This window comes from Nycticebus coucang, chromosome 1 (assembly GCF_027406575.1).
Source record: "Nycticebus coucang isolate mNycCou1 chromosome 1, mNycCou1.pri, whole genome shotgun sequence".
NCBI lineage: Eukaryota > Metazoa > Chordata > Mammalia > Primates > Lorisidae > Nycticebus > Nycticebus coucang.
Window position 1 is genome coordinate 132,309,405 of NC_069780.1, and position 25,454 is coordinate 132,334,858.

The following is a 25,454-nucleotide window of genomic DNA, read 5'->3' on the forward strand; positions in this document are numbered from 1 at the left end:
TAGATCTTTAACAAATCAAGCACTGAACAGGCAGAAAGTATGCTCCATGCATAAAATGCCTGCATACAGTAAAAAAAAGAAAGTCAATGAAGTAACTCGTTAGCAAGGCTCCCACTTCTTGAATTGGTTCCTTTCCACTGCACAGGCTTTATAACATTCCAAAAGCAGCCACAAAGAGAAAACGTGCCGTGTATAGTACACACTTTAAGTCCACAAACAACAAAAAACGTCCTTTCTGGCTCCTGCACTACAATCATGACCTCTGACCTGCCTAATTCTCCACCAGGTAATAGAAACTGTTGATACCAGTAACGCTGCTATATTCACTAGCAGGATAAAAGAGCTAAAGACAGGTTTGTTCATTTCCAGCATCACTTCTAACTACGCAGCCAGTGCAGACCCGCCGAGTATACTGAGGGACTGCTCCCCGCCCTCCCAACACGCCTCGCCCAGCACCCGCCGCGCATACTGAGGGACTGCTCCCCACTCTCCCAATATGCCTCACCTGGTACCTGCCGTATATACTGAGGGATTGCTCCCCACTCTCCCAACATGCCTCGCCCAGCAAAGCCTCATTTGAGCTATTGACTGACTGCATTCTAAATCATGGCAAGAGAAAGTCCTGATAGAAAAAACTTCAGACACACTTGGGATGTCTCAGTTCCATACTGTGAGGCAGCCATACAATTAATTTAGAGTAAAGAAAAGCCAGAGAGAGTCTCCCAGGGAATGGTGCTTACTAAATTAATATGGCTTTCAAAGATAAAAGGTCCTGTGTAAGGTTAGGTGTGCTGAACAACAAGGTCCACCCAAAATCAACTCTGGGGTGAGTAAAAGTAATGGAGACCTAAATAAAGAGCCACCAAACGACCAAGAAACCGTTCTAGAAAACTTCCATCACACCAACATTTGCACACAGCAATAATAAACCAGATGTTTCTTTTTCTTTCTTTGCCATGCTATTGAAGCTGTTGTTAAAACTATGGCAAACACATTTGTAAGCCTCAGTGAAGCTCTACATTACTCCTTTAAAAGAGCAGTGACATCACCAGAGAGGAACTTAGAAGACCATTTATTTATAAGCTGCTTAACGTGAATGTCCCTGGCGTCCACATCAGGAAATCAATTTCAGCTTACACAAGACACCCCACAAGCCACAGATTCGGAGATTAGCACTACCCTGCACGGCTATGGTAATGATATCTATCAGTAGTGGCTAGCTGAGCAGCACACAAAACTAGTACTAGGGACAGAGTTGAGGGACTGCTCTAGACTCTGAAAAATATTTGATAAAGATTACTGGGCAGCACTGTTAAAAACATTCCTCAAAATAAACAATTTTGCACAAGAAGCTTTTGGAAAACCTGCTGGCAGGGTGGCCTTGTCCTCCCCTCTCTCTTCTTATGCGGACACTGCCTAGCTCTGTTAGCCTCTGGTCAGCCATCTCTTTGAGACTGAACACCATGCTTTCAACTCCGGTACAGAGCTCTGATAGATAATGGAAGTTGATGTGGAAACTGTGGAACAATCTGTAACTATCAAGACCATGTTAGAGGATTTGGGAATAGATAAAGGACATGATGACCCAGTTCCTCTACCAAATGTTAATGCAGCAATATAAAAAAGGTCGTTCGGTAGTGCACCCAAAAGGATAACCCTTGTCCTCCCGAGGATGAGAATAGACCATATCCCTGTTTGCAGATCAAGAATTCCTGAAAGTTGACCGAGGAACACTTTTTGAACTTACTCTGACTGCAAACTACTTAGACATCAAAGCTTTGCTTGATGTTACGTGCAAGACTGCTGCAAATATGATCGATGGAAAATACCTAAGGAGATTCGCAAGACGTCCGATAGCAAAAGCAACTTTACTGAAGAGCAGGAGCCCAGGTATGCCAAGAGATCACCAGTGGTATGAGAAGTGAAATGTCGTGCCTGACACTGTAGTACCGAGCATTGTTCCAGACACTCCTTGTGTTGCTGTGTTTCATCTTAGGCAAACAGTAGACAACCCCAGCACCAAAGCCACCGTATCGGCAGACCACTGCCCTCACTGCATGTGTAGTTGGAGTACAGATGCCAAACCTACGCTGACTTTCTTCTAGGATCATCAAAAGTTTCTTTTTTTCTTTGCTCTGAATAAAACTGAACTGTGGGTTCTCTGTAGAAAGTGGTGTTTGGGGCTTTTCCTCTTTTTTTTTTTTCTAAAACAATGCCTGCCGACTTTATTGTCCAGTTAACTTTAGGACCTTTTACAAAGCTGGTACTGCACGTAAAACAACTTGCATAAAGTTTTCTGGAACAGAGTTAACAAAATATTGCCTTAATTCATGAGTTGGAAACTGGAGGAAGGATAATTGAAGTCAATGTGCTACGTGGGGTTATTAGGATGCCTTCCAGCCTCCTGGAGTCCAGGAGTACCACTGGTATTGATTAGCCTGCATAAAGCAGGGTTCTTAATTGGATCTAAGAATGTTTTTCTCTCTAAGTATTTTTAATTCTCTTAGCTTTGGTTATATGGTCTAGAGACTTAGTTACTACCCAGTTTGTGGTTTGGAGGGAGAAATATGACTGGTGCGTTTGTTAACTTTTCAATCAAAAAAGACACTTAAAAGAAATAAAACCTGTGGGCATAATGATACTGTAGTTACATCTGGGGAGGCAGGCATAGAAGTGGGTTTTTATTCTTTTAACCAGTTGTTCTAAGTTATTACAGTACTTTTCAAAAATCATAGCAAAGGCACCTACATTTGTTCTGTATTTCTAGCAACTGTCATCTTTCAAAGCAATTTCATAAGTACTGACTAGGGAAAAGAGTCAAATTATATGACATAATCAAAATTCTTCTATAGAAGGCCAACATTGCCATGAATTATTATAGAAATCTTTTCCTTTGGAGAGGAAAAGAGCCAGGAAGAAGTTAATATAAACCTCTAGGCAGAAAACTCTGCCAGGAAAATGACTTCTAGTGATAAAAACACAAGGCAGATGTTCTAAAAGTAATTTAAAATTTAATTAGACATGAAGTCTCCCAACGATTACCTGTGTGCAATAACAGCCACAAACTGGATTTCTAGGGTCATTTTTGTTATCATCTAAAAATCACATTTCTTCCAGGCCAATAAGATATAATATACTCTGAACTAGGAGAATTTCAAAATTTTCAAAAATTAAATTATCAATTGCTTTAAAACAATGTATCTTGATTTGACTAAAGCAACTTCTGTCACTTCTCTATCCTCAGGATATAAGTTCTACTGAATGAAAAGTCAAAAGAAACCATCCTTACATTAATCTATGGTAAGAATTGAAGCAAATTATAATTGTAGGTACATTGAATCAAGATTATAATGATTAATAAAGCTCTCCATTTGGTCAATTTCCATTATATTTGTAAACCAGATTATAACTCAAAAATATGATTTATGTTATCACTGGAGTCACAGAAGTTTCATCTTAAGTTCTCTTCATACACTTAAAGGTTTTTCATTAATTTTCTGGTTTTGTATTTTGAGTTAGCTTTTTAAAAAATTAGAAAAATAATTTTAAAGTTTAAGTATCATTTCTGAGACAATTACTTTATTTCTCTACCAGCAAACTCAAAACAACTGAATCAAATTACTGAAATAACTTAAGGTCGCTTCTAAAATTGAGATTGTAGTTTTATTTACATCTATTTCTTAGAGTTCTGTAGTTTGTATTTTCCCCACCTCAGTGCATGAATGCAATATATCATCCTTGGTATGTTTTTCCGATCATAGACATCTGTGGTTTCTGGATAAAATATCTGGAAAACAAAAGAAGCAATGCTTATTACATGTCTTGCTCTAAATTATTTTAAATCTTCAAAATAATCTTACTTTGATTTTCCTTGCTATTCTGTAATTATATAAACAGAGGAGGCTCTAAGCCAGGGGTCCTCAAACTACGGCCCGCGGGCCACATGCGGCCCACTGAGGACATTTATCCGGCCCGCCGGGTGTTTTTGCCACAGCTGCCTGTCCTGTTTAGTAGCCAACTTGTCCCAGGCCGCAGTGCGCATGTGTGGAATGTGCGCCAAATCTCCGACTCCGTTCCTTCTCTCTGTCTCTCCTGCCAGGTGTTACTGCCGTCCTGTTTAGCAACCCCCTGTCCAGGCTGCAGGGCGTATGTGTGGAATGTGCCCCACACTCTCCGACTCCGCTCCTTCTCTCTGTCTCTCTCCGCCCCTCCTTCCCTCTGTCTCTCAACTCCTCATCTCAGTCTCTGGTGTAATCGGAGGAGTCATCAGGTTGCCTGTGCAGAGCCTGCTGCTGCCTAAGGACTGAGGTAAGAACAAGTTAGGATTTTTTTTTTTTTTTTTTTTGAAGTTAGGAGGTCTTTTTTTTTTTTTTTGCAGTTAGTAAGGCCTTTTTTGCAGTTAAGGGGAGCCTTTTTTTCTGAAGTTAGGAGGTCTTTTTTTTTTGCAGATAGGGGGTACCTTTTTTTGAAGTTAGAAGAGCCTTTTTTCTGAAGTTAGGAAAGCCTTTTTTTTTTTTTTAAGTTTAGTTGGTTGGGGGTAGTTTCTAAGGGGCTTGCATCACAGTGATAACACAAATAGTCAGTGCTCAGTGATAATGCAAATTGTCAGTGCTCAGAGGTAATGCAAATAGTCAGTGCTCAGTGATTGTGATAATTGTAAGTGCCCAGTGTTAATGCAAATTGTTAGGGCTCAGCATTAATGCAAATTGTCAGCAGTCAGTGTTATGGCAAATGGTCAGTGCTCAGTGTTATGGCATAGGGGCCCCAAACTGGAAATCTGCCCAGGGCCCCATGGGAACTTAATTGGGCTCTGCAGACAGCCGAGGAGTGGGAAACCCAATTTAATTGCCAGTAAGTGCATTTATATTCTGATTGCTATTCAGTTGTGCATGATGTTCAGTCGCATGCTGTGTAAACCCTGGTTCACACTGTTGCGATCTCTGAGCAGTGCGAGTTCAGCCATATGCTTGTATGGCTGAACTTGCATTAGATTCAGGAGAAAAAAGGCATACGTGCCTTCTTTTTTCCTGCAGTGAAATCCGATCACATGGGTCTTCTCACCCATGTGATCAGATTCCTGTGCGAGTTCACAGATTGCAGTGCGGTTCGCACAGGGTAGTGTGAACTGGAAAGGTGGTAGAGGAAACGGCTCGGTAATCGTGCCTGTTCCCGCACCACACCAGTGTGAGCCTGAGGTAATAAAAGCGGAGTTCCACCATATGGGCACTGGTGAGGCTGAAATGATGTGGACTGGCAAGGCTGCATTGATGGGCACTGATCAGACTGCACTGATGAGCAGTGCAGCCTATATGTCTCTGTGTTGGCAAAGTTATTGCTGCTATATTGTTTTTGGAGCGCTGTATATATATATATTGGTATTTTACTAATAGCAATTTGGAATCCCTAGGAAACAATGATATCAAGAAAGAGAGGGGTAGTGCCTGTAGCTCAGTGAGTAGGGCGCCGGCCCCATATGCTGAGAGTGGCGGGTTTGGACCCAGCCCCAGCCAAACTGCAACAGAAAAATAGCCGGGCGTTGTGGTGCCCGCCTGTAGTCCCAGCTGCTCGGGAGGCTGAGGCAGGAGAATCGCGTAAACCCAAGAGTTAGAGGTTGCTGTGAGCCGAGTGACGCCACGGCACTCTACCCGAGGGCGGTACAGTGAGACTCTGTCTCTACCAAAAAAAAAAAAGAGAGAGAAAAATTGACTCGGAGTGTAGGATATTCAAAGAACAGTAGACTTATGATTACTTTTTTCATGCAGTACAAGGAAAGAGCTGTGTGTCTGATATGCCAGAATATAGCATCTGTGTTCAAAGAATACAATTTGCATCAACATTATCAAACTCAACATAAAGATAAGTATGATAATTTGGTGGAAGAAGTGAGAAAAGATAAAATATTAAAACTGAAATATACATTGACAACTCAGCAAAATACTTTTGTGAAGCAGAAACAGCTAAATACTTCATCACTGTGAGCAAGTTTTCAAGTTGCCAAGATAATAGCGTGCACTGGCAGACCATTCGTGGAAGGAGAATTTGTTAAAGAATGCCTTCTTTCTTTTGCCAAAGAGATGTGTCCAGAGAAGGCCGATTTATTTAGTACAGTGAGTCTTTCAGGACCCTCAATTACATGAAGGATTGAAGAAATGGGAGACAATTTGCATCAGCATTTGCAAAACTCCGCAAAAAACCTTTCCTATTTTCCCTTGGCACTTGACAAAAGTAATGATGTTTGTGATTCTGCACAACTTCTAATTTTTATTCGTGGTACGAATGACTATTTCGAAGTCAGATAAGAGCTTGCTGCACTGCAAAGCATCAAAGGAACAACTACAGGAGAGGATATTTATGAAAAGGTTTGCCAAACTGTGAATAGTTTGGAGCTGGACTGGGCAAAACTAGCCAGTGTGACAACTGACGGTGCTCCTAGCACCGTGGGGTCTAAGAAAGGAGTAATTGCTTGCATTAACCAAGAGATGGACAAACATAACCATTCTCATTCAATAGCCATACACTGCCTCATCCACCAACAAGTGCTGTGTAGTAAATCACTGAAGTAGGACTCTGTTATGAAAACTGTGGTATCTGTGTTAACTTCATCAGAGGTAATACACTAAACCACAGACAATTTCAGGAATTTCTGTCTGAGCTAAATGCTGCCTGTGAAGATGTTCCGTACCACACAGAAGTCCATTGGCTGAGTCGAGGGAGAATTTTGAAACATTTCTATGATTTACTTCCACAGATTACAGCTTTTCTGCTTTCAAAAAGCAGGTACCAGAGCTCAATGATGCAGAATGGAAATGGCACCTTGCCTTTCTGATAGATGTAACAGAGCTACTCAACAATTTCAACGTGTAACTTCAAGGAAAGGGGAAGCTCATCTGTGATATGCAATCACATGTGAAAGCATTTGAAGTAAAATTAGGCCTCCTCATCAAACAAGTGAAGGAGGAAAATTTCTGCCAGCTCCCCACAACTCAAAATCTGTTAGCGGAAAATCCATTGGTTGCATTCCCAAATAAAACATGTGTGGATTCACTGGAAAAGTTGCAAAAGGAGTTCCAATTTAGATTTAAAGAGCTTCATCTCCATGAACAGGACATACAGCTTTTCCGTAACCCATTTTCTATTGACATTGAAAATGCATACGATTTACCAAATGAAACTGGCTGAACTGCAGAATTGTGACTCTCTGAAAGATGCATTCAAGTCAAGCAGCCTTCCTAATTTCTATGCATCTCTCCCCTCTGAGACATATTCTAATCTCAGGAACCATGCACTCAAAATGGCAACCATCCTTGGTAGCACTTATGTCTGTGAACAGACTTTTTCCAGAATGAAACATCTGAAATCTCCAACCAGATCTAGACTAATGGATGCACACTTGCATCACTTGTTACGACTAGCAGTAACAAATAAGGAACCGAACATTGACCATCTCTTTAGCCAAAAGAAGGCCCATAGTTCCCATTGAAATACTGGTAACTTTGTTGATTTAACTTTACTTGTTCTTCATTTTAAATATTGTATTTGTTCCCATTTTGTTTTTTTACTTCAAAATAAGATACGTGCAGTGTGCATAGGAATTTGTTCATAGTTTTTTTTTTTTAAACTATAGTCCGGCCCTCCAACGGTCTGAGGGACAGTGAACTGGCCCCCTGTTTAAAAAGTTTGAGGACCCCTGCTCTAAGCTGTTGCCTCATTTTGTTCTATAAACAGATCAATCACTACATCTGGATCCTGCCCAACAGCACGCCATCTAGTGGCAACAGGAGAATGGGGGTTCACAGCCCCACCAAGAAGGCTGTGCCTACAGCACTGGGTGGTGCATATTTGATGAAGGTATGGGCCTACATGGGCTGCCACTTGGTGACTCCCCATGGGTTCCATGAGCCTGAGTAGGGAGGCCTTCTTAAAGCCACTTTATTACATGGCTAACAACTTGACTACACAGTTCTGTAAATGTGTGCGTGCAAACACCATACACACAGATTTTTTTATTTGCTTATAGTTCACTGGATAAAATCTGGAAAGCATATGAAGTATGAAGGAAAAACACCTATGATGCCACCTTCCAGCTTTTCATTATTAGCATTTGATTTGTTTTCTTGTGTTTTTTTTTCTGTATATATCTGATTTTTTTATGAATGTATTTTTAAGTAAAAGCAAGATTATATTCAGTGCAAACCTATTTAAAACACTTGTTAGAACAAAACTATTTCCAACTTCCTTCAGTATTCTTATAAGGTGATTACATCTAATAGATACAAGTGATTCTTTCCTATTTTTGAACCATAGCTTAACTGGTTCCCCATGGTTGAACACCGTTTTGTCCCTAATTTTTTTCACTATTATAAGCCACTGCGATGAACATCTCTACATTTTCTAAGCATCTGATTACTTCTTTTGGTTAATCATCTAAATACAGAATTACTAGACTGAATTATCTGAACATTAAGGCTTTTATCAATAATGCACCTTCACACTACTCTTTTTAAGCTTTAGACTAAAAGTCTGATAAAAGAGATTTCAGAGTAGGGCAGCAAACTTCTCTGTTCCTAAGCACACAAAAAGAGTAATTAACCTTGAAGCTTCTAATATTAACATAAGCATGTTGACATTACTTACTTGTAATATTTTATAAAATGTGACATAAAAACTAAAATTAAACCATGTGCTCCATGGTAGTACTTGATACTCAAGTGCAATTTCCTACTGGACATCGAAAAATGCAGAGAATTTATGGGGGCAAGACACGATTGCAAGAGGGACTTTACCTAACAATTGCAATCAGTGTAACCTGGCTTACTGTACCCTCAATGAATCCCCAACAATAAAAAAAAAAAAAAAAAAAGAAAAAGAAAAAGAAAAATGCAGAGAAAAAAAGCAAAATGTCTTGAGCTACAAAACGCACCATCACTAAGCATTTAGAGAAATCTCTCTAGCCTAGGAAATTTCCAAAGCCTTTCCAACTTTCCTTTAACACGTTTGCTGCTAAAGTGTCCATGAGAAAAGGATTCCCAAATTCAGAAATGTTATGAAGTTTAAGGTTCTACATAAGCAGAGAACTACAATTCCCTCCTTTTTCTTTCAACAAGAGCCTTTCAGACGTATTTATACTTCTGGAAAATCTTTATGAATGTATCTTTGTTTAGCAAGGAGATGTGATCAATTTATAGCTCCCCAAAATATTTTATTCAGCACTGTCTTTCCAGTACCCTGCATGGCACTGAGCACAAAGTAAGCTCTCAGTATCACAAATCAATCAATCAAGGTCAATTAGCTACACTGTTAGTTTCTTAACCCTGCAAAGCAACATACTAATGACTTCATAACAGAAATCAATGTTAAAATAGAATCTGCTTTATAAAATCATTTATTTGGCCCAAAACAGATAATCTGAAAAGGCTTACATCAGATCTACCAAGAGATGAAATGATATTAATTGGTTGTGTCATACAGAAAAATCCTGTTTGAATTCCTTTTTTATTAATCTGTTTACCACTTGGCCCCTAGTTAGTACTTGCTAAATCACAATCCAGAAATATGAATTCTATATATAACAACAAATGCCCACAAGGGAATAATATCTAAAGCTCTGGCATTTTAAGTGAAGGGAAAGTAGTCTGATTAAAAAAAGCTGAAACAGGTTGAAGCCTGTGGCTCAGTGAGTAGGGCGCTGGCCCCATATACTGAGGGTGGCAGGTTCAAACCTGGCTCCAGCCAAACTGCAACAAAAAAACAGCCAGGTGTTGTGGCGGGCACCTGTGGTCCCAGCTACTGGGGAAGCTGAGGTAAGAGAATCGCCTAAGCCCTGGAGTTGGAGGTTGCTGTGAGCTGCGATGTCATAGCACTCTACCGAGGGCAATAAAGTGAGACTCTGTCTCTAAAAACATAAAATAAAATAAAATAAAATAAAAAATCTAAAAACGGCAGAACAAAGTCATCAAATATTGATCATGAGATAAAATGAGACTGAGCTAGAACAGATGTAGGCATGATTAAAAATACTCACCCATAACTTAACATTGAGTAATCTTTTATTTTTGTGGTGGTTGGCGTATTTAATTGTACACCTCGCTTAATGAGAACACCACAGTTTTCATAAGTCAGTAACCTCTCCCCTTGCCCTCAAGCTGGACCACACTTAAATAATTTCTATAAAATAGCTGTCCACACTAAGCAATATGAAGGACAGAACTATGGATACATCTGAAAACCTGACTGATCTCAACGTTAATACACATACTGCAAAAACTCAATCTTACTCTATCAAATGACTCCATTTATACGTCATTCTCAGAATGACAAAACTAAGGAGAGGAACACATTAGTGGTTGCCAGGGGACAGGGCTAGGGCAGGGAAGCAATCTAAAGGATCATTCCTCTCTGGTGTCTTTTTCTCGGCTGTGGTGATGCTTATACAAATCTATTTATGTGCTTAAACAGCACAACAACATGTGTGCACACACTCACTCAAATGCTTATAAAAATGGTCAAACCCAATAAGCTTTGTGGTCTAGTTTACATGAACACATCAACGTCGATTTAGTATTTTACTACAGTTAGATGTTACCGCTGCAGGAAGCTGAATGAAGGATACACACAGACGTACTATTTTTGCAACTTCCTGTAACCCCTATAATTATTTCAAAATAACTGGTTAAAAAACTGCTGTACAATTTTTATCTAACATAATTATCTCCTCATTTCCCCCACTTGTCTAATTCTCTCACATGCTTTAAGGGTGTCTACTCTTCAAATTTAACAAGCAATAAATATTTGATGAATGAATTTGGTTTGGGAGAGCTATTTCAGAATTAAAAGCTATAACTCACTAGCCCCTGGACATTCAAAGTGATATAATGACTTATCATAAAGAATTATAATAATTTACAGTGATAGATAGCAATGAAATGAGACTTTAGAATCTTCAGTATAAATAGCAACACAAAAAAAGGGAGTTGGATATTTCAAGTCAACTATCTACTCTCTAAAGCTTGTTCTAATATATACACACTTTTTACTATTTGTATACACTAATTTCTGTGCACAAGTTTACATACCTTATTCTGAGTTCTTGCCGTATACTACTTTGTATAGGCCTTCTCATATTTTTGTGCAGTCCTTACTTTTCTCATTCGTATGTGAACGAACCCCAATCTGCTAAGTCATTTTCAATATGAGATGTGTGTGTATGTACCCCTTTGCCTTTTAGGTTCCCATATGTGAATGCTTACCTTGGGTAGCCCAATAGACTCCATCGCTCTTAACCACTGGACGGTATTATCTGTATGTCGGAAATGAAGGCCAGACTTCTAAGGTGAGGATAGGAGAGAGAAAAAAGAAAGAAGGAACCACACAAAAAGTGAGTCATTTGTATCAAATTTCTTCATTAGCAGGACGCTTTTCAATTGTGCTTCTAGAATAGTTATTAATGCTCACGCAAAGAAAGGAGACTGAACTGTATCTTGGCAACATCCCCACCAGTTATGATGGACCATGACAGTTTCCATAATTCACACATTTGAGGCAAATTCTGAACTAGAATCTCAAAATTATTTACTGTCTAACATGCCTAAGAGTGTTTTATGAGACACATGTACACGTGCATGGGTGTGTGTGCACACAGTGTCAAGGATCTGGCAATCATGGCTATGAAGCCTAGCAACTTCAGAAAAAACAATTTTGAGAAGACTAAATGCTTTTGTTTTCTTATGTTGTAATGTTTCTGTAGACAACTCGGAAAACTTAGAAAAATAAAAATGAAAACTATCTCACAAGTCAGAGCTAATTTTAAATATATACTCTTCTTAACCCTATTTCTAGCCTTGTACAGCAAGTAAACCCTCAGCAGAATTGTCTTACAAGATCTTTTTTTACCTGTATAATAAAAATAGCCATGTCATCCATTTTTTCTTTAGAGTCCTAACCAGACAGCCATTTATTCTGCAGTCTCTAAGTATAGGGTTCTTGCCACTATCTCATTAAGATGTATCAGGTAAACAACCACAAAGAGCTTTAAAATGATCTTTTTTAAATATTAAGTGCACAGCACAATGTTATCTTTTATTTTTCATTTTTAGTAATGTACAGAAAAGTAACTATAGCAAGGTTCATCATATAACTAACATCCAAGGACTGATAATCTCATTCAGAAAGTCGGGCTTTCCCTACCTTCTGTAACCTTCTACCATCTAATCGTTTATTATATAAAAAGTATTTTCATGGCTGTTAGAAATTATAAAGTGTAAGTAAATTATGCCTTTTTCATGGTGGCTACTATTTGCGACTGGACTGTATGTTCAAGTACTTTCTGTAAGTTTTTTCTAATTTTCAGAACACCCTACAAGGCAATTATCATTCACACTTTTGAAAGATGAGGAAAACTTGGCCAAAAAGATGAAGTGATGATTCTAAAGTCAAACAGGTGTGAAGTGCCTGAGTTGGGATTCAAGAAGAGAGAGGTCTCTCTAGCTCTGAAACCTTTCCTATGCCAATGCTCCTCCACAGAAGAACACAGGACCTAGTGACCTTCGATTAGCTTGGGGAAAGAAAAAAAATTAGCTTGTTGATATAAAATAGTTAGAGGAAGGGATAGTAGAAAGAAAGGAAGGAGGGAAAGGAGGAAAGGAAGAAAGGAAGAGAAGGGGAGAGAAAGAGGAAGAGAAAAAGGAAGGAAGGCCCCAGAGAGTTAATATCCAGACTATGATGTTTGAGAATTTATAACTCAGCATACATTTCTTTTGCGTGATACAAACAATTCTGAGATAACGCTGCTTTTGCCATAGAAGAACAGGATGGAAACAACCTGCCATCAAGCCTAAAGCAAGTCAAAGATCAGGACTCTCTGCACCACAAAACAATGAAATATCCTTCTCTTCGAATGAACATGAACTACTCCAGTTTCTTTACTGATGACAATCTAGTCCCCACTCAATCTTCCCACTTCCTGTATAAAAATTACCAAGACGCCAAATTGATCCTGCTTCCTGGCAACACCCAAAAGAAACCTGATCCTTGCTTCCCTAAGTCCTTATTAGAATCATCCAGCACAAGTCCAAATCTATGCGAAGCCCCTCGCTTCTCCTTGTGGCTCCATTAGTATGCAGTGTTTCTTAGCTCAACAAGTTAAATAAACCTAATGTTGTTTGGCCACAGGTGGATTTCAGGGGTCTTAGGCTGGAGGGCTTCAACAATCCCAAATTATGTAACAAAGACACCCATCTGTTTAGTAGTCTTGTAAGTTAAGTAGTCTCAGTAAAGTCACGAATCTTTCTGAACCTCGGTTCCTTAGCCATAAAATGCTTCTTGGAGTTGCTGAGATTAAATTGAGAATAAACAGAAAGTAGTTGGTTTCAAACTACACCTAAAAATGCAGCAAACGTTCACTATTATAATTATTGCGCTTCACGCTGAGAAGGACAAGTAGTTATCTTGGTAATATTTATACAATAAATGACAGGTTTCCAATCCTTCATCCATTTGAAACACCTGAGAAACACTGGCTTCAGAACACAATGATTCATGTTTGCATATTTAAGAAGTACATACTTTGGGTAGTGAATTATAGCAATAACATCTTCAGTTACTGAATTTGCTTCAATTGGAATGAAAATGTTCTTCTAAACAGGCACAAAATATTCTGAGGCGGAGAAGCCTGAGACAAGATGGCTGACTACAGCCAGAATTCCACAGAGGCTCCCATCCAGAAGGAGAGTTAAATGACAGAAATTTAGCAAGTAACCTGGTGGATTAGAACTGCACCAAGAGAGAAGGTTGAAGAACGCACATCAACCCTGCTGAGGCGAGCTGCGACCCCAAGGATACAAACAAAGGGGGAATTTAGCAGGGACAGAAACAAATTCCCGCAAAGTTGTTCTGTTCTGTCAGTAACATCAATCAGAGGCAGGGCTGGAACTGAGTGGACCCCCCAGCCTCCATTAAGCCCCTGAGGTTGTCAGGTCTCAACTCCCCCTGGTGGATAGAGGCAGACCACAATGGTCTGGCTGAGCAAATATAGATTTCCTTGTGATTCAGATAGGTGTAAACCTCTGGAGTATCTGCTCACTGGAGGCAACTGTGTCACAGCCCTGCAGGGCTATCAGTGACTGGGAATGACAGAGGTGCAAGTTGGGGAAGGAGGTGTCCATCCTCCCAGACTAATCTATTTGCTGGGTGGGTCCTCCTGACTTCCTGGAGCACCAGAGCAAATCATATTTGACTTCTCACCAGACCCCTGCGATCCAGTTGCCAGAGACCTTTTATTTATTTATTTATTTTTTTTTTTATTTGTATTAAATCCTAGCTGTGTACATTAATATGATCATGGGGCACCATGCACTTGGTTCATAGATCATTTGACACATTTTCATCACACTAGTTAACATAGCTTTCATAGCATTTTCTTAATTATTTTGCTAAGACCTTTACATTCCACATTTACTAGGATTCACATATACCCGTGTAAGATGCACCACAGGTGTAATCCCATTAATTCCTCTCCCTCCACCTACCTCCCCCCTCCCTTCCCTCCCTTTCCCCCTTCTCCCTATTCTTAGGTTGTAACTGGGTTATAGCTTTCATGTGAAGGTCCTACATTAGTTTCATAATAAGGGTGAGTACATTGGGTACTTTTTCTTCCATTCTGCCAGAGACCTTTTAAACTCTCCCACCTGAGACAGGTGCTGACTGAGACAATTGATTTGGACCTTTTGAACTGAGCCAATTGCCTGAGGACTATTCAAGTGGTGCCCTGGGTGTGTGGTTGTAGGAAGGTTTGATTTTCCTTTTCTAGTTGTTGCCTATGGGGGGTGGGGTGACTGAATTGCTGATATTTCCCCACGGCTGAGGCTTCAACCCAGAGTAACTGTTTCACTAGGGTCAGACAGAGACCAGCTGAAAACAAGACAGAACCACTTAGCCCTCACCACACCAAACAGGTACCCAGTTTCACAGGCTGTAGTGCTGTACCGGTCCTTGACAAAGCTCCAGGGGAAAAGTCAAATGGTGTAAAATAATCATGGGGTGGAATCAGTAAAAAAAACTCTGGTAACCTGAATAACCAGAATAGATCAACCTCTCCCCAAGGAAAAATATGGCAGATGTAACTGAAGATCTCATTCTTAAACAGCTGGCCGAGATGTCAGAAATCGAATTCAGAATTTGGATTGCAAACAAGATTAATAGAATGGAGGAAAATTTGGAATTAGAAATTTGAGAAGCAATTCAAAAGTCGGAATTAGAAATTCGAGGAGAAATTCAAAAGTTGTCTCAAGAATTTAATGAATTTAAAGACAAAACCACCAAAGATTTTGATGCACTGAAGCAAGAATTTGCAGCCCTCAAAGATCTGAAAAATACAGTAGAATCCCTCAGTAACAGAGTGGAGCAAGCAGAAGAAAGGATTTCTGACATTGAAGACAAAGCATTTAAACGCTCCCAAACTCTCAAAGAGGAAGAGAAATGGAGAGCAAAAACGGATCATTCTCTCAGAGAGCTATGGGATAATTCGAAGAAGGCTAATATCTGCCTCATTGGAATCCCTGAGAGTGATAAAGTGGCCTCGCAAGGGACAGAGGCCCTTCTCCATGAAATTATGAAAGAGAATTTTTCAGACATGCCAAGAGATGCTGAAATTCAGATAGCAGACAGTTTCAGAACACCAGCACAACTCAATCCAAATAAGACATCCCCCAGGCATATCATAATTAACTTCACTAAAGTTAATATGAAGGAAAAAATTCTGAAAGTAGCCAGACGTAAGAAATCCTTTACCTACAAGGGAAGAATATTAGAATGACTGCAGATCTCTTTGCTGAAACTTTTCAAGCCAGAAGAGGGTGGTCATCGACTTTTAATCTCCTAAAGCAAATTAACTTTCAACCCCAGATCCTGTATCCAGCTAAACTGAGTTTCATTTATGATGGAGAAATTAAATACTTTAATGACATTCATATGTTGAAGAAATTTGCCATAACCAAACCAGCTCTTCAGGATATTCTCAGACCTATCCTCCATAATGACCAGCCCCATTCTCTGCCACAAAAGTAAACTCACTCAGAAACTTTTGATCAAACTCCAACTTCCACAGTGACAAAAGGATTAAAAATGTCCACTGGACTTTCAAAAAACTTGATACCCCAAATTTTACCAGACTTATCAATATTCTCCAGTAATGTGAATGACTTAAACTGTCCTCTAAAGAGGCACAGGTTAGATGACTACATACAAAAACTCAGACTGAAACTGGACCCACACCTTTCACCATTAACTAAGATAGACTCTCACTGGATTAAAGATTTAAACTTAAGACATGAAAATATAAAAATACTAGAAGAGCGTGCAGGGACAAACCTTGAAGAAATTGGTCTGGGTGAGTATTTTATGAGGAGGATTCCCCGGGCAATTGAAGCAGCTTCAAAAATACACTACTGGGACCTGATCAAACTAAAAAGTTTCTGCACAGCCAATAACACAGTAAGGAAAGCAAGGAAACAGCCATCAGAATGGGAGAAGATATTTGCAGGTTATGTCTCCGACAAAGGTTTAATAACCAGAATCCACAGAAAACTCAAACGTATAAGCAAGAAAAGAACAAGTGATCCCATCGCAGGCTGGGCAAGGGACTTGAAGAGAAACTTCTCTGAAGAAGACAGGCGCACAACCTACAGACATATGAAAAAATGCTCATCATCTTTAATCATCAGAGAAATGCAAATCAAAACTACTTTGAGATATCATCTAACTCCAGTAAGATTACCCCATATCACAAAATCCCAAAACCAGAGATGTTGGCGTGGATGTAGAGAGTAGGGAACACTTCTACACTGCTGGTGGGAATGCAAATTAATACATTCCTTTTGGAAAGATGTTTGGAGAACCCTTAAGAGATCTAAAAATAGATCTGTCATTCAATCCTATAATTCCTCTACTAGGAAGACCGAAAATCACATCATAAGAAAGATCATTGTACCAGAATGTTTATTGCAGCCCAATTCATAATTGCTAAGTCATGGAAAAAGCCCAAGTGCCCATCGATCCACAAATGAATTAATAAATTGTGGTATATGTACACCATGGAATATTATGCAGCCTTAAAGAAAGATGGAGACTTTACTTCTTTCATGTTTACATGGATGGAGCTGGAACATATTCTTCTTAGTAAAGTATCTCAAGAATAGAAGAAAAAGTATCCAAAGTACTCAGCCCTACTATGAAACTAACTTATGGCTTTCACATGAAAGCTGTAACCCAGTTATAACCTAAGAATAGGAGGAAGGGGGAAAGGGAGGTGAGGAAGGGTGATTGGTGGGATTACCCCTGCGGTGCATCTTACAAGGGTACATGTGAAACTTAGTAAATGTAGAATATAAATGTCCTAACACAATAACTAAGAAGATACCAGGAAGGCTATGTTAACTAGTGTGATGAAAATATGTCAAATGGTCTATAAAACCAGTGTATGGTGCCCCATGATCGCATTAATGTATACAGCTATGACTTAATGATAAAAAAAATTCTGAGTCCATTATCATTAGTTTCAGCAAGTTATTTTTTCCCCACCAGTCCTATCTATTAACATTAGATCAGGTGAACAGCTTTGGTCCAGCTACCTAATTTTTTTCAGGTATTGAACTAGAAAGCATATGGTAATTTTCCACTGCTAAGCTACTGTAACACCAGTGCACTAAGTCCATCTACTTTAAATTGCATTGATGAAGAGTTCTTGGCTCGGTGCCTGTAGCTCAGCAGCTAGGGAGCCAGCCACATACACTGGAGCGGTTGGGTTCAAATCCAGCCTGGGTCTGCCAAAACAATTGAGAACTACAGCCAAAGAATAGCTAGGCATTGTGGTGGGCGCCTATATTCCCAGCTACTTCGGAGACTGAGGCAAAAGAATCACTTAAGCCCAAGAGTTTGAGGTTGCTGTGAGCTGTGACGCCACGACACTACCCAGGACCACAGTTTGAGACTCTGTCTCAAAAAAAAAGAATTATCTTCTTTGGATACTAATTTCCTACGTATCAGAATCAGAGCATTTTCAAACTATCAGGAAGCTTAGAAATCAATAATTTATTTTACAGATGAGGAAACTAAGGTCACAAGTATGTAAGATACCTGTGTTGACCTAACTTGTTAGGCTCAGGTTAAGACTCCCTTGCAGAACCCCTGACACCAAGTCTGAATATTAAGTTCACCTCACACTGTTCAGGTGCCTTGGGATAACTGCCCCCTCCTACGTCCAGTGGGTGCTTACAACTATCAGAATCTGTGCCAAGAGCCTTGTGTGGATAATCACACTCATTCCTCCCAATATCCCAAAGGTAGGTACTGTTGTTAGGTTGAGTATCCCTTAGTCAAAATGGTTGAGACCAGAACTGATTTGGGATTTTTAATAAAATTTGCAGTATCTGCATTATGCTGACCAGTTGCACAGCCCTAATCTGAAATCCAAAATGCTCCAGCGAGCACTTCCTTTGCACATCATGACAGAACTCAAAAAGCTTCAGATTTTGGAGTTTTGGATGAGAAATACTCAATTTGTATTCCAACTTTACAGGTGAGGAAACTGAAGCTCAGGGAGGCAGTTAGTGGTAAAGGTAGACTCTGAAGAATTTTGAACCTGCAGCTCACATAGCTAACCACTCTGCATGTGCCTTCCTGATTTAAGGCGTGCCTAAACAAATCTGCAGTTATCACAGTGCTGCCCAAGATGCCTTTTCAAGATATGCCCTTCCTTCCTGCTCTTCTCTCTTGTCCATACCAGTCTGCTTAAGAACACTCTTCTAATCTCTCAAGCCCACATCATGGACACCTTCCCAGCCCTTAACCATTCTGCAGTCCCCTTAGGGCAGACAGGATGACCCCCTCCTCCTCAGTTGTCCCCCGCTGTCCACCCAGCTGTCTTCTCCCCATGGCCTCCATCCATTTCCAGCTCCTTTCCAGGATCTACCCTTTGTTTCCACACTTGGAGGCATTCACTTCTTGCCTGTGCAGGACACTGCCACCAGTCACCTGGACTGAATTATCCCTCGCTGGACTCTGCCACCACCCTCACCCTCCCTCCCATTTAGTCTCCACATAGCAGCAACTGATCTCTTTAGAGCCCAACCGCCCCACATTGCATCGTGATGCCTGTTCCATGGCTTTAACGGCTGTACTTAGGATGAAATCGCTGGTCCTCCTGGAGCCTACACAGTCATACAGTCTCACCTCTGTTTCCCTCCTGGCCTCATCTTCCACTGCTGTCCCTCTCTGGAGCCTTTCAGCCACTCAGTTGTGGCCAAGCTGTTTTTTGGAGTGTTCTTCCCATCCCCTACCCTTGGCCTGCACTTAGATGACTTTCTTCTCAAACTTCTAGCTGCAGAGCAAACCTCTCCTCAGAGAAGCCCGTCTCGTGCCCATTGCGATCGGGCTATAACACTGGCTTCCATTTTTTCCTTCAGACACATTTTGCAATTCACAACTGCATATTAACTCACCAACTGCAGGTCTATCTCTCCATGTAAGTGACAGGAAATCAGGGCCGTGACTGCTCTGCTCACTCTTAGCACCATGCCTGCATGCCAGGCAGTGGGGAGTGCTGTACAGGTGAATGAATGAATTCTACCTTATGCGGATTTCCAGCATGGTACAACTTTTTCTTTCTCTACAACTTTATGATAATTATATTAATATTTATCTGCCTAGTTGGAACAATGGTTCCCTTAGTATATTAAGAACCAACTGCAGGTAATTTACCAAGAGCCTAGCTTGCTGAGTCTCAGGTCAAAGAGTCTTCCTGACTCCCCAGTCTGGGATGGGACCCAGGAGTCCAGTTTTTACACACACCCATCAGGCAGTTCTGCAAGAGGTTTGAGCATCAGTCTTGAAGGGTGTCACACTCTAAGCACATCAAATAAATACCAAATCAAGCATGAAAGAAGAGGAAGGGAAAACTTTAGCTTATATGAAACTACTGCCATTCATTCCTCCCCACAACAGCTATTTCCCCGAGCACTTACTATGGACCAGACCCCGAGCCATTCACTGGAGATAGGGCAGAGAAGCCACCTGCCTTCTTTACAATACACTATGGCATGTCCAAGAGATGGGGTCAACACCACTGCACACATGATGTGGCCGCATAACTCAGACCTTAGAGTTTAACTCTAAGACCTAGGACATCTTCTAAACCCTAAGTTAACAAGGAACCACAGTTGTACACAACATGGCAGACAGAGATGATGAGACAGCATGAAAGCTCCTGTCAGCCTGACAGCTGTCAAAGCCATCAGTGCCAATGCTGAGTCCATCAGGGACATGGCCTTGCCTTGGGGACCCTTTGCCTCGCAGGCAGGTCGTATTTCATAGGCGCCGTCTAGGCAGACCCTGTAGCGACAGCCCAGCTTCACTGAATTCATGGTTTCCAGATGGCACTCGGAGGGGCTGGCCTGGGTGAGTGAGTGCTCCCCGGTGCCGCAGCACCTCGGCCGCTGTTCCATGATTTAGTGCTCCTTGGCAAGGCCCACGCTTTAGTTCTGAAGAACATAACAGGAAGCTGAGTAGCCTATTCACTAATATTTGTCTCCTTTCATATTTGTGTAAGAAAGGAGAAGGCCCTAAAATAAAATTTTATGATTACTTGGCAAATCACTAAAAATTTCCATCAAGAATACTAGGCACTTTCAGAGATTTAAAAAAGAAAAAGAAAAAAGAAAAACCTCTTTCTCCAGTGAATCCACAGGGGTTGTTTCAAATTTTTCTTTTAGATCAGTGGTGTGGGGGTGGGGAGGACCCCCACACCAGGGCCAGCAGCACCTCCTCCCACTGCCCCTTCTTCCTGCCCCTCTGCCAGCATCCCTGCTGTGCCACCAAACCTTCCAGGGGCCCGACAGGGCAGCAAAGGAGAACATTCCATCTCATGTCACATTTCCACTGGGACATTGTCACCTGCCCAGGCCCTGTGGGTATTTTATTTCATAACAAGAGATTGAAAATATTATCTCAGCCGGGTGTGGTGGCTCATGCCTGTAATCCTGGCCCTCTGGGAGGCTCAGGTAGGTGGGTCCCTTGAGATCAGGTGAACAAGAGCAAGACTGTCTCTACTAAAAAAAGGAAACCTAGCTGAGCATTGTGGTGGGCACCTGTAGTCCCAGCTACTTGGGAGGCTGAGGCAAGAGGATCTCGTGAGCCCAAAAGTTTGAGGTTTCTGTGAGCTATGACCATGGCATTCTACCCAGGGTGACAGAGTGAGACTGTGTCTTGCCTGTCCCCATTCTAAAGAGAATCTGCTATTCATTTAGATAGTAAGATCTCTAATGCCAGGAGGAGAAGGTGTCTGCTTAAGTTGTCCTGAGGGCCCAAAGCTGATCTGGAAGGAAACATCTATGTTCAAGACATACGATGTGCCAGGAAGAAATAAGAACCCACACCCTGCTCTGAGGCTCACCTTCCACGAACTGCCTGCCTTTCCAGCCTGACTCTTAGTCCACAAAGCCAAGAGACTCCACCACCCCCTCTCAGGGCAGACTGGAGTCTAGCCAATTACATTTCAACCCTCCCATCCAATCTACAGTTGTGTTACTCCTCACAGGTCTGGATCTTAATAATAACCATAGTAAAAGCAGTGGGGAAAAAAGAAGCCATAGTCTAAAATGTGGACAAATGTTTATTTTGTGGAGGAGGGATATAGATGGTTTCTTCCTGTGCTTGTCTGAATTTCTAAAAATATTTTTCAAAAAATGTTTTAAAACTTTAATTTTGGCAAAGTTGTTGTTTTATTAAAGTCTTTTGAAAGGCCCAGGTCCAACACATGAGTTCAATAAGTCCAACTTACTGCAACAAATGCAAACATTTTTATTCATAACGTTGTTCAAGGCAAATTCTTTTCCTCAGTTGCCTTCTCAATGAGGCTATGAAGACGGACTGAAAAGGGATTCAGCCAGTTAACTGGTCTATGGTTAACCTTAAGGATTATTCGATCATCTGATATGAATTCAAGATACAGATTTTTAAAACCTATTTTGTTTAAAGACCTAAAAAGAGTATGAATCATACAATAAAGGGGAAATCATTCCATTTTCAACTTTTCTCGGTATCCCTGCAAGTGCAAGACAAGGAACTTTATTTGCAAGAGAAAACTTTTAAGGATACTTGAAAATCTACAGACAGGAAATACTAATATCAAGAACTAAATATATTAGGAAAATAAAGAATCAAATTCCAAAGAGGCTTTAAAAACCTGGACCCATCAGAGATGAGACGTCACATACTCCAGAATATATGACTAACCATTTTTAAACTCCTTGCTAAAGATACATCCCCAGTGGAGAAACCTTTAAGTTGGTGTTGACTTGTTTACTTTTTAATGGAAATTTTCCAATATAAAAAAAAAGATAAACTCCTATGTATCCACCACCCAACATCAATGATAAGGAACTCGTGGTCTGTTTTGTATCATTTATCCACCCTCCTCCCAATTATTTTTAACTAAATCCTAGATGTATCATTTTATCTGTAAATAATTTGATATATATATATATGATCAGCATTTTTATTACTGTAAAATTGGTGTTTATTCTCACTTTGCTCCCTGCTCCCCCCCCCTCCCCCCCATTCTTCCAGATTTAAATAACAGTGGGTTTGTTGCTGTTTCTAAAAGGGCTGTGATTACCCTTTATATTTTCCGGTCCTTCCAAGGTAACCACGAGACAATTCTTAAAACTAGTTGTATACAAAAAGGTTAGTTTGATTTTGTTTTAAACACCAAATGGAGAAGAATTCTTAGCTGATCAACATTACTACTTGTTTTATGGCATTGGCCCTCACTCTTCAAGTACCAGCTGGGTACTCTATTCCTTGATGAGAATATAGGAAGCAATAATCTGTGTTGGAGGCATAAAAGGAGGGGCAGGGTGCCCCCACTTTTACCTTTGCTGGCACTAAAGTCACAAACGACCTCCATGAAGGAATTGAGGAGGGAGGGGAACAAACCAGAGGTCTTTCAGCTTCAGCCCAGAAATAGAAACATTTGGCTTTTCCAAACTGCTGCTGCCTCAGGAATGATTATTAGCAGGCTGCAAGGACCCTCCAAGGACATCCCCTCTCCCACAATATCCTTACAGAAACACTAAGAGTAGAAGAAAGGAGAGGAAATGAAATACCAAACTTTCACTTTTAGCTGGAAGCCAAAACCAATTAGATCTTGGTTACCTTATAACGCGTTTGTTCCACATCATAGATCTTTTTTTCCGATACAATTTTTGGAGCAAAGAACTTGGCTAACTTTGCAAGGTAAACTCCGTTCCGGAGCCCTTCTTCCAGTTCAGTGGTTGGTGGCAATTCTTCAACTAAGCAGACTTCCATCCACCTAAAAAAAAAATTAAAAAACTTAAAATGATTCCAGTTGGGTAAAAATGATTCCAGTTAGGTGATTTTCTGCAAATGAAGTCATGCAGCATTTCACTGTGTGTGTTGGAGATACAGGGAGTAAGATCTGAAACATCCTCAGGTTGTCACTAGTGGGAAGAGAAAACTGAGTGGGCCAAGGATTCAGAACATGAGGTCAACAAACAGGGGAATAAAAGCCCAGGGGCCATGAATGCCCCCCCACCCCAACACAGAGCTGTCAATTTCCCCTCATTTGAGTCTCTGCTAATTCTCTTTTTGTGCCCAGAGGGAAAAGACCAAACTCTTTTGTATGGGTGGAATTAGTAGAGCTGACAATTAAAAGAAAAAATATTTCCAAGGTTTATGAGCCTTTAGCAAAGGGAACTCCTGCCAGGGGTATGCCTTGGGGAGCCCAGAGTCCAAAGTACCATGAAGCTTAGCTGCCTCAGTGCAAGGATGACCACCAAGGAAACTAGGAAGACGTGGGAAAGGAGCAACAAAAATTCAGACAGCAGACCTGGTCTTCAAATGACACACAGTCCCTTTTCCAGTACTAGGAACTTATTACAACTCACTTATCTTTTGGGGAAGATACAGTACTTACTAGGTTCTGAAAAAAATATTTTAGACAAAGATCAGATCAAATCTCAGGATATTATGCCAGTATTGTAGAAAAGGGAACATTACGGTCTTTACTGGCTCAAGGACACACAGTGGGAAAGGAAATAGGCCAGTTTATGATGTTTGTGTTGGTGTGCCGAGACTCTGCCAGAGTTATGAGGACAATGCTATTCCTACCCATTCTCAAGAAATGACTATCTACTGTAAGATCTGAAAGGCAGGTGTACAGTTCTCAGTAGGGGAGCCCCCCCGCCCCCACCGCCAACTCTCTGCCACCCAGCCACTGATCTGGGTGAGCACCATAACTATATAGGCAATACCCCCAGAGGATCATTAACACAGCAATTGATCCCAGCAACGCTTGGAAGGCAGAGCACTGTGCTGTAATATAAACAACTGATCCCGATCCAAGCTGCAAACACTGCCAAACGTCTGAACTCCTCATAGCTCTGGACATCTTTTAAAAGCTCGATGACCCCCCAATAAGTAGTCATTACCGACCACTTATTAGACACTATCAAAAAACAGAATACAGTACTCCCCCCTTTCCAGTTTCCCTTTCCAGTTTCAGTTACCCAAGGTCAACTGCAGTCAGAAAATAGTAAATGAAAAATTTCCGAAATAAGCAATTCATAAGTGTTAAACTGCAAGCCATTCTGAACAGCATGATGAAGTGTTGTGGCACCCTACTCCATCCCTTTTTCATCACAGGAAGCATCAGGACAGTACAGTAAGGTATTCTGAGTGAGAGAAAGAGACCCACATTTTCTTAACTTTATTATAGTATATTATTATAACTGTTCTATTTTATTATTGTTGTTAATCTCTCACTGTGCCTAAATTATAAATTAAACTTTATGACAGGTATGTATCTGTAGGAACAAAAAGTATACACAGGGCTTGGTACTATCTGTGGTTTCAGGCATCCACTGAGGGCGGGCCTACATGGGGATAAGATGGAATACTGTATGTGAGGAAAATATAAACAGAAGAGAAGCTCTGCCTTCAAAGAAAATTAAATATAATTGAGAAGGCAGTAAAATTGCGAGAAAATTCCATAGAACCATTCTGGAGAGGATATCATGTTCAATGCTATGTGGTAGGATACAGAATAATAATAAACTCAGTAATAAAAGGGGATTACTGGGTTATCACTGCAGTAATCAGAGAAAACACTGAACAGTGGTGGAACCTGGACTTGGCCTGGAAGAACAGAGAACGGCAAGTCCTCATGTAACACGGTTCATAGGTTCTTGGCAACTGTGACTTTAAGCAAAATGACTATAAGGAAACCAGTTTTACCACAGACTAATTAATATGTAGCACGCACAAGAGTTAAGTCCCTACAACATATTTCTGATCACAAAAACATCAAACTTCTAAAGACTAAAATACCTCCAGTATTAGACATTGAAATAAATGTGAGCTACACATACATTTAAGAAAGATTAATG

General features: G+C 40.6%; 1 protein-coding gene across 3 annotated transcripts in view; it reads right to left on the reverse strand.

Annotated features, from left to right (window-relative positions):
• The window catches only part of IQGAP2 (IQ motif containing GTPase activating protein 2), a 362,038-nt gene that overhangs the window by 144,455 nt on the left and 192,129 nt on the right, over positions 1 to 25,454 (reverse strand). For 2 of the 3 annotated variants that reach the window (XM_053588306.1, XM_053588326.1), the window contains exons 3-5: positions 23,203 to 23,359; positions 11,247 to 11,324; positions 3,711 to 3,787 (exon numbers count right to left, since the gene is read on the reverse strand). In XM_053588306.1, the coding sequence (XP_053444281.1) occupies positions 3,711 to 3,787; positions 11,247 to 11,324; positions 23,203 to 23,359 (312 nt within the window). The remainder of the gene's footprint in view (positions 1 to 3,710; positions 3,788 to 11,246; positions 11,325 to 23,202; positions 23,360 to 25,454) is intronic. The other variant, XM_053588316.1, reaches the window with a different exon arrangement.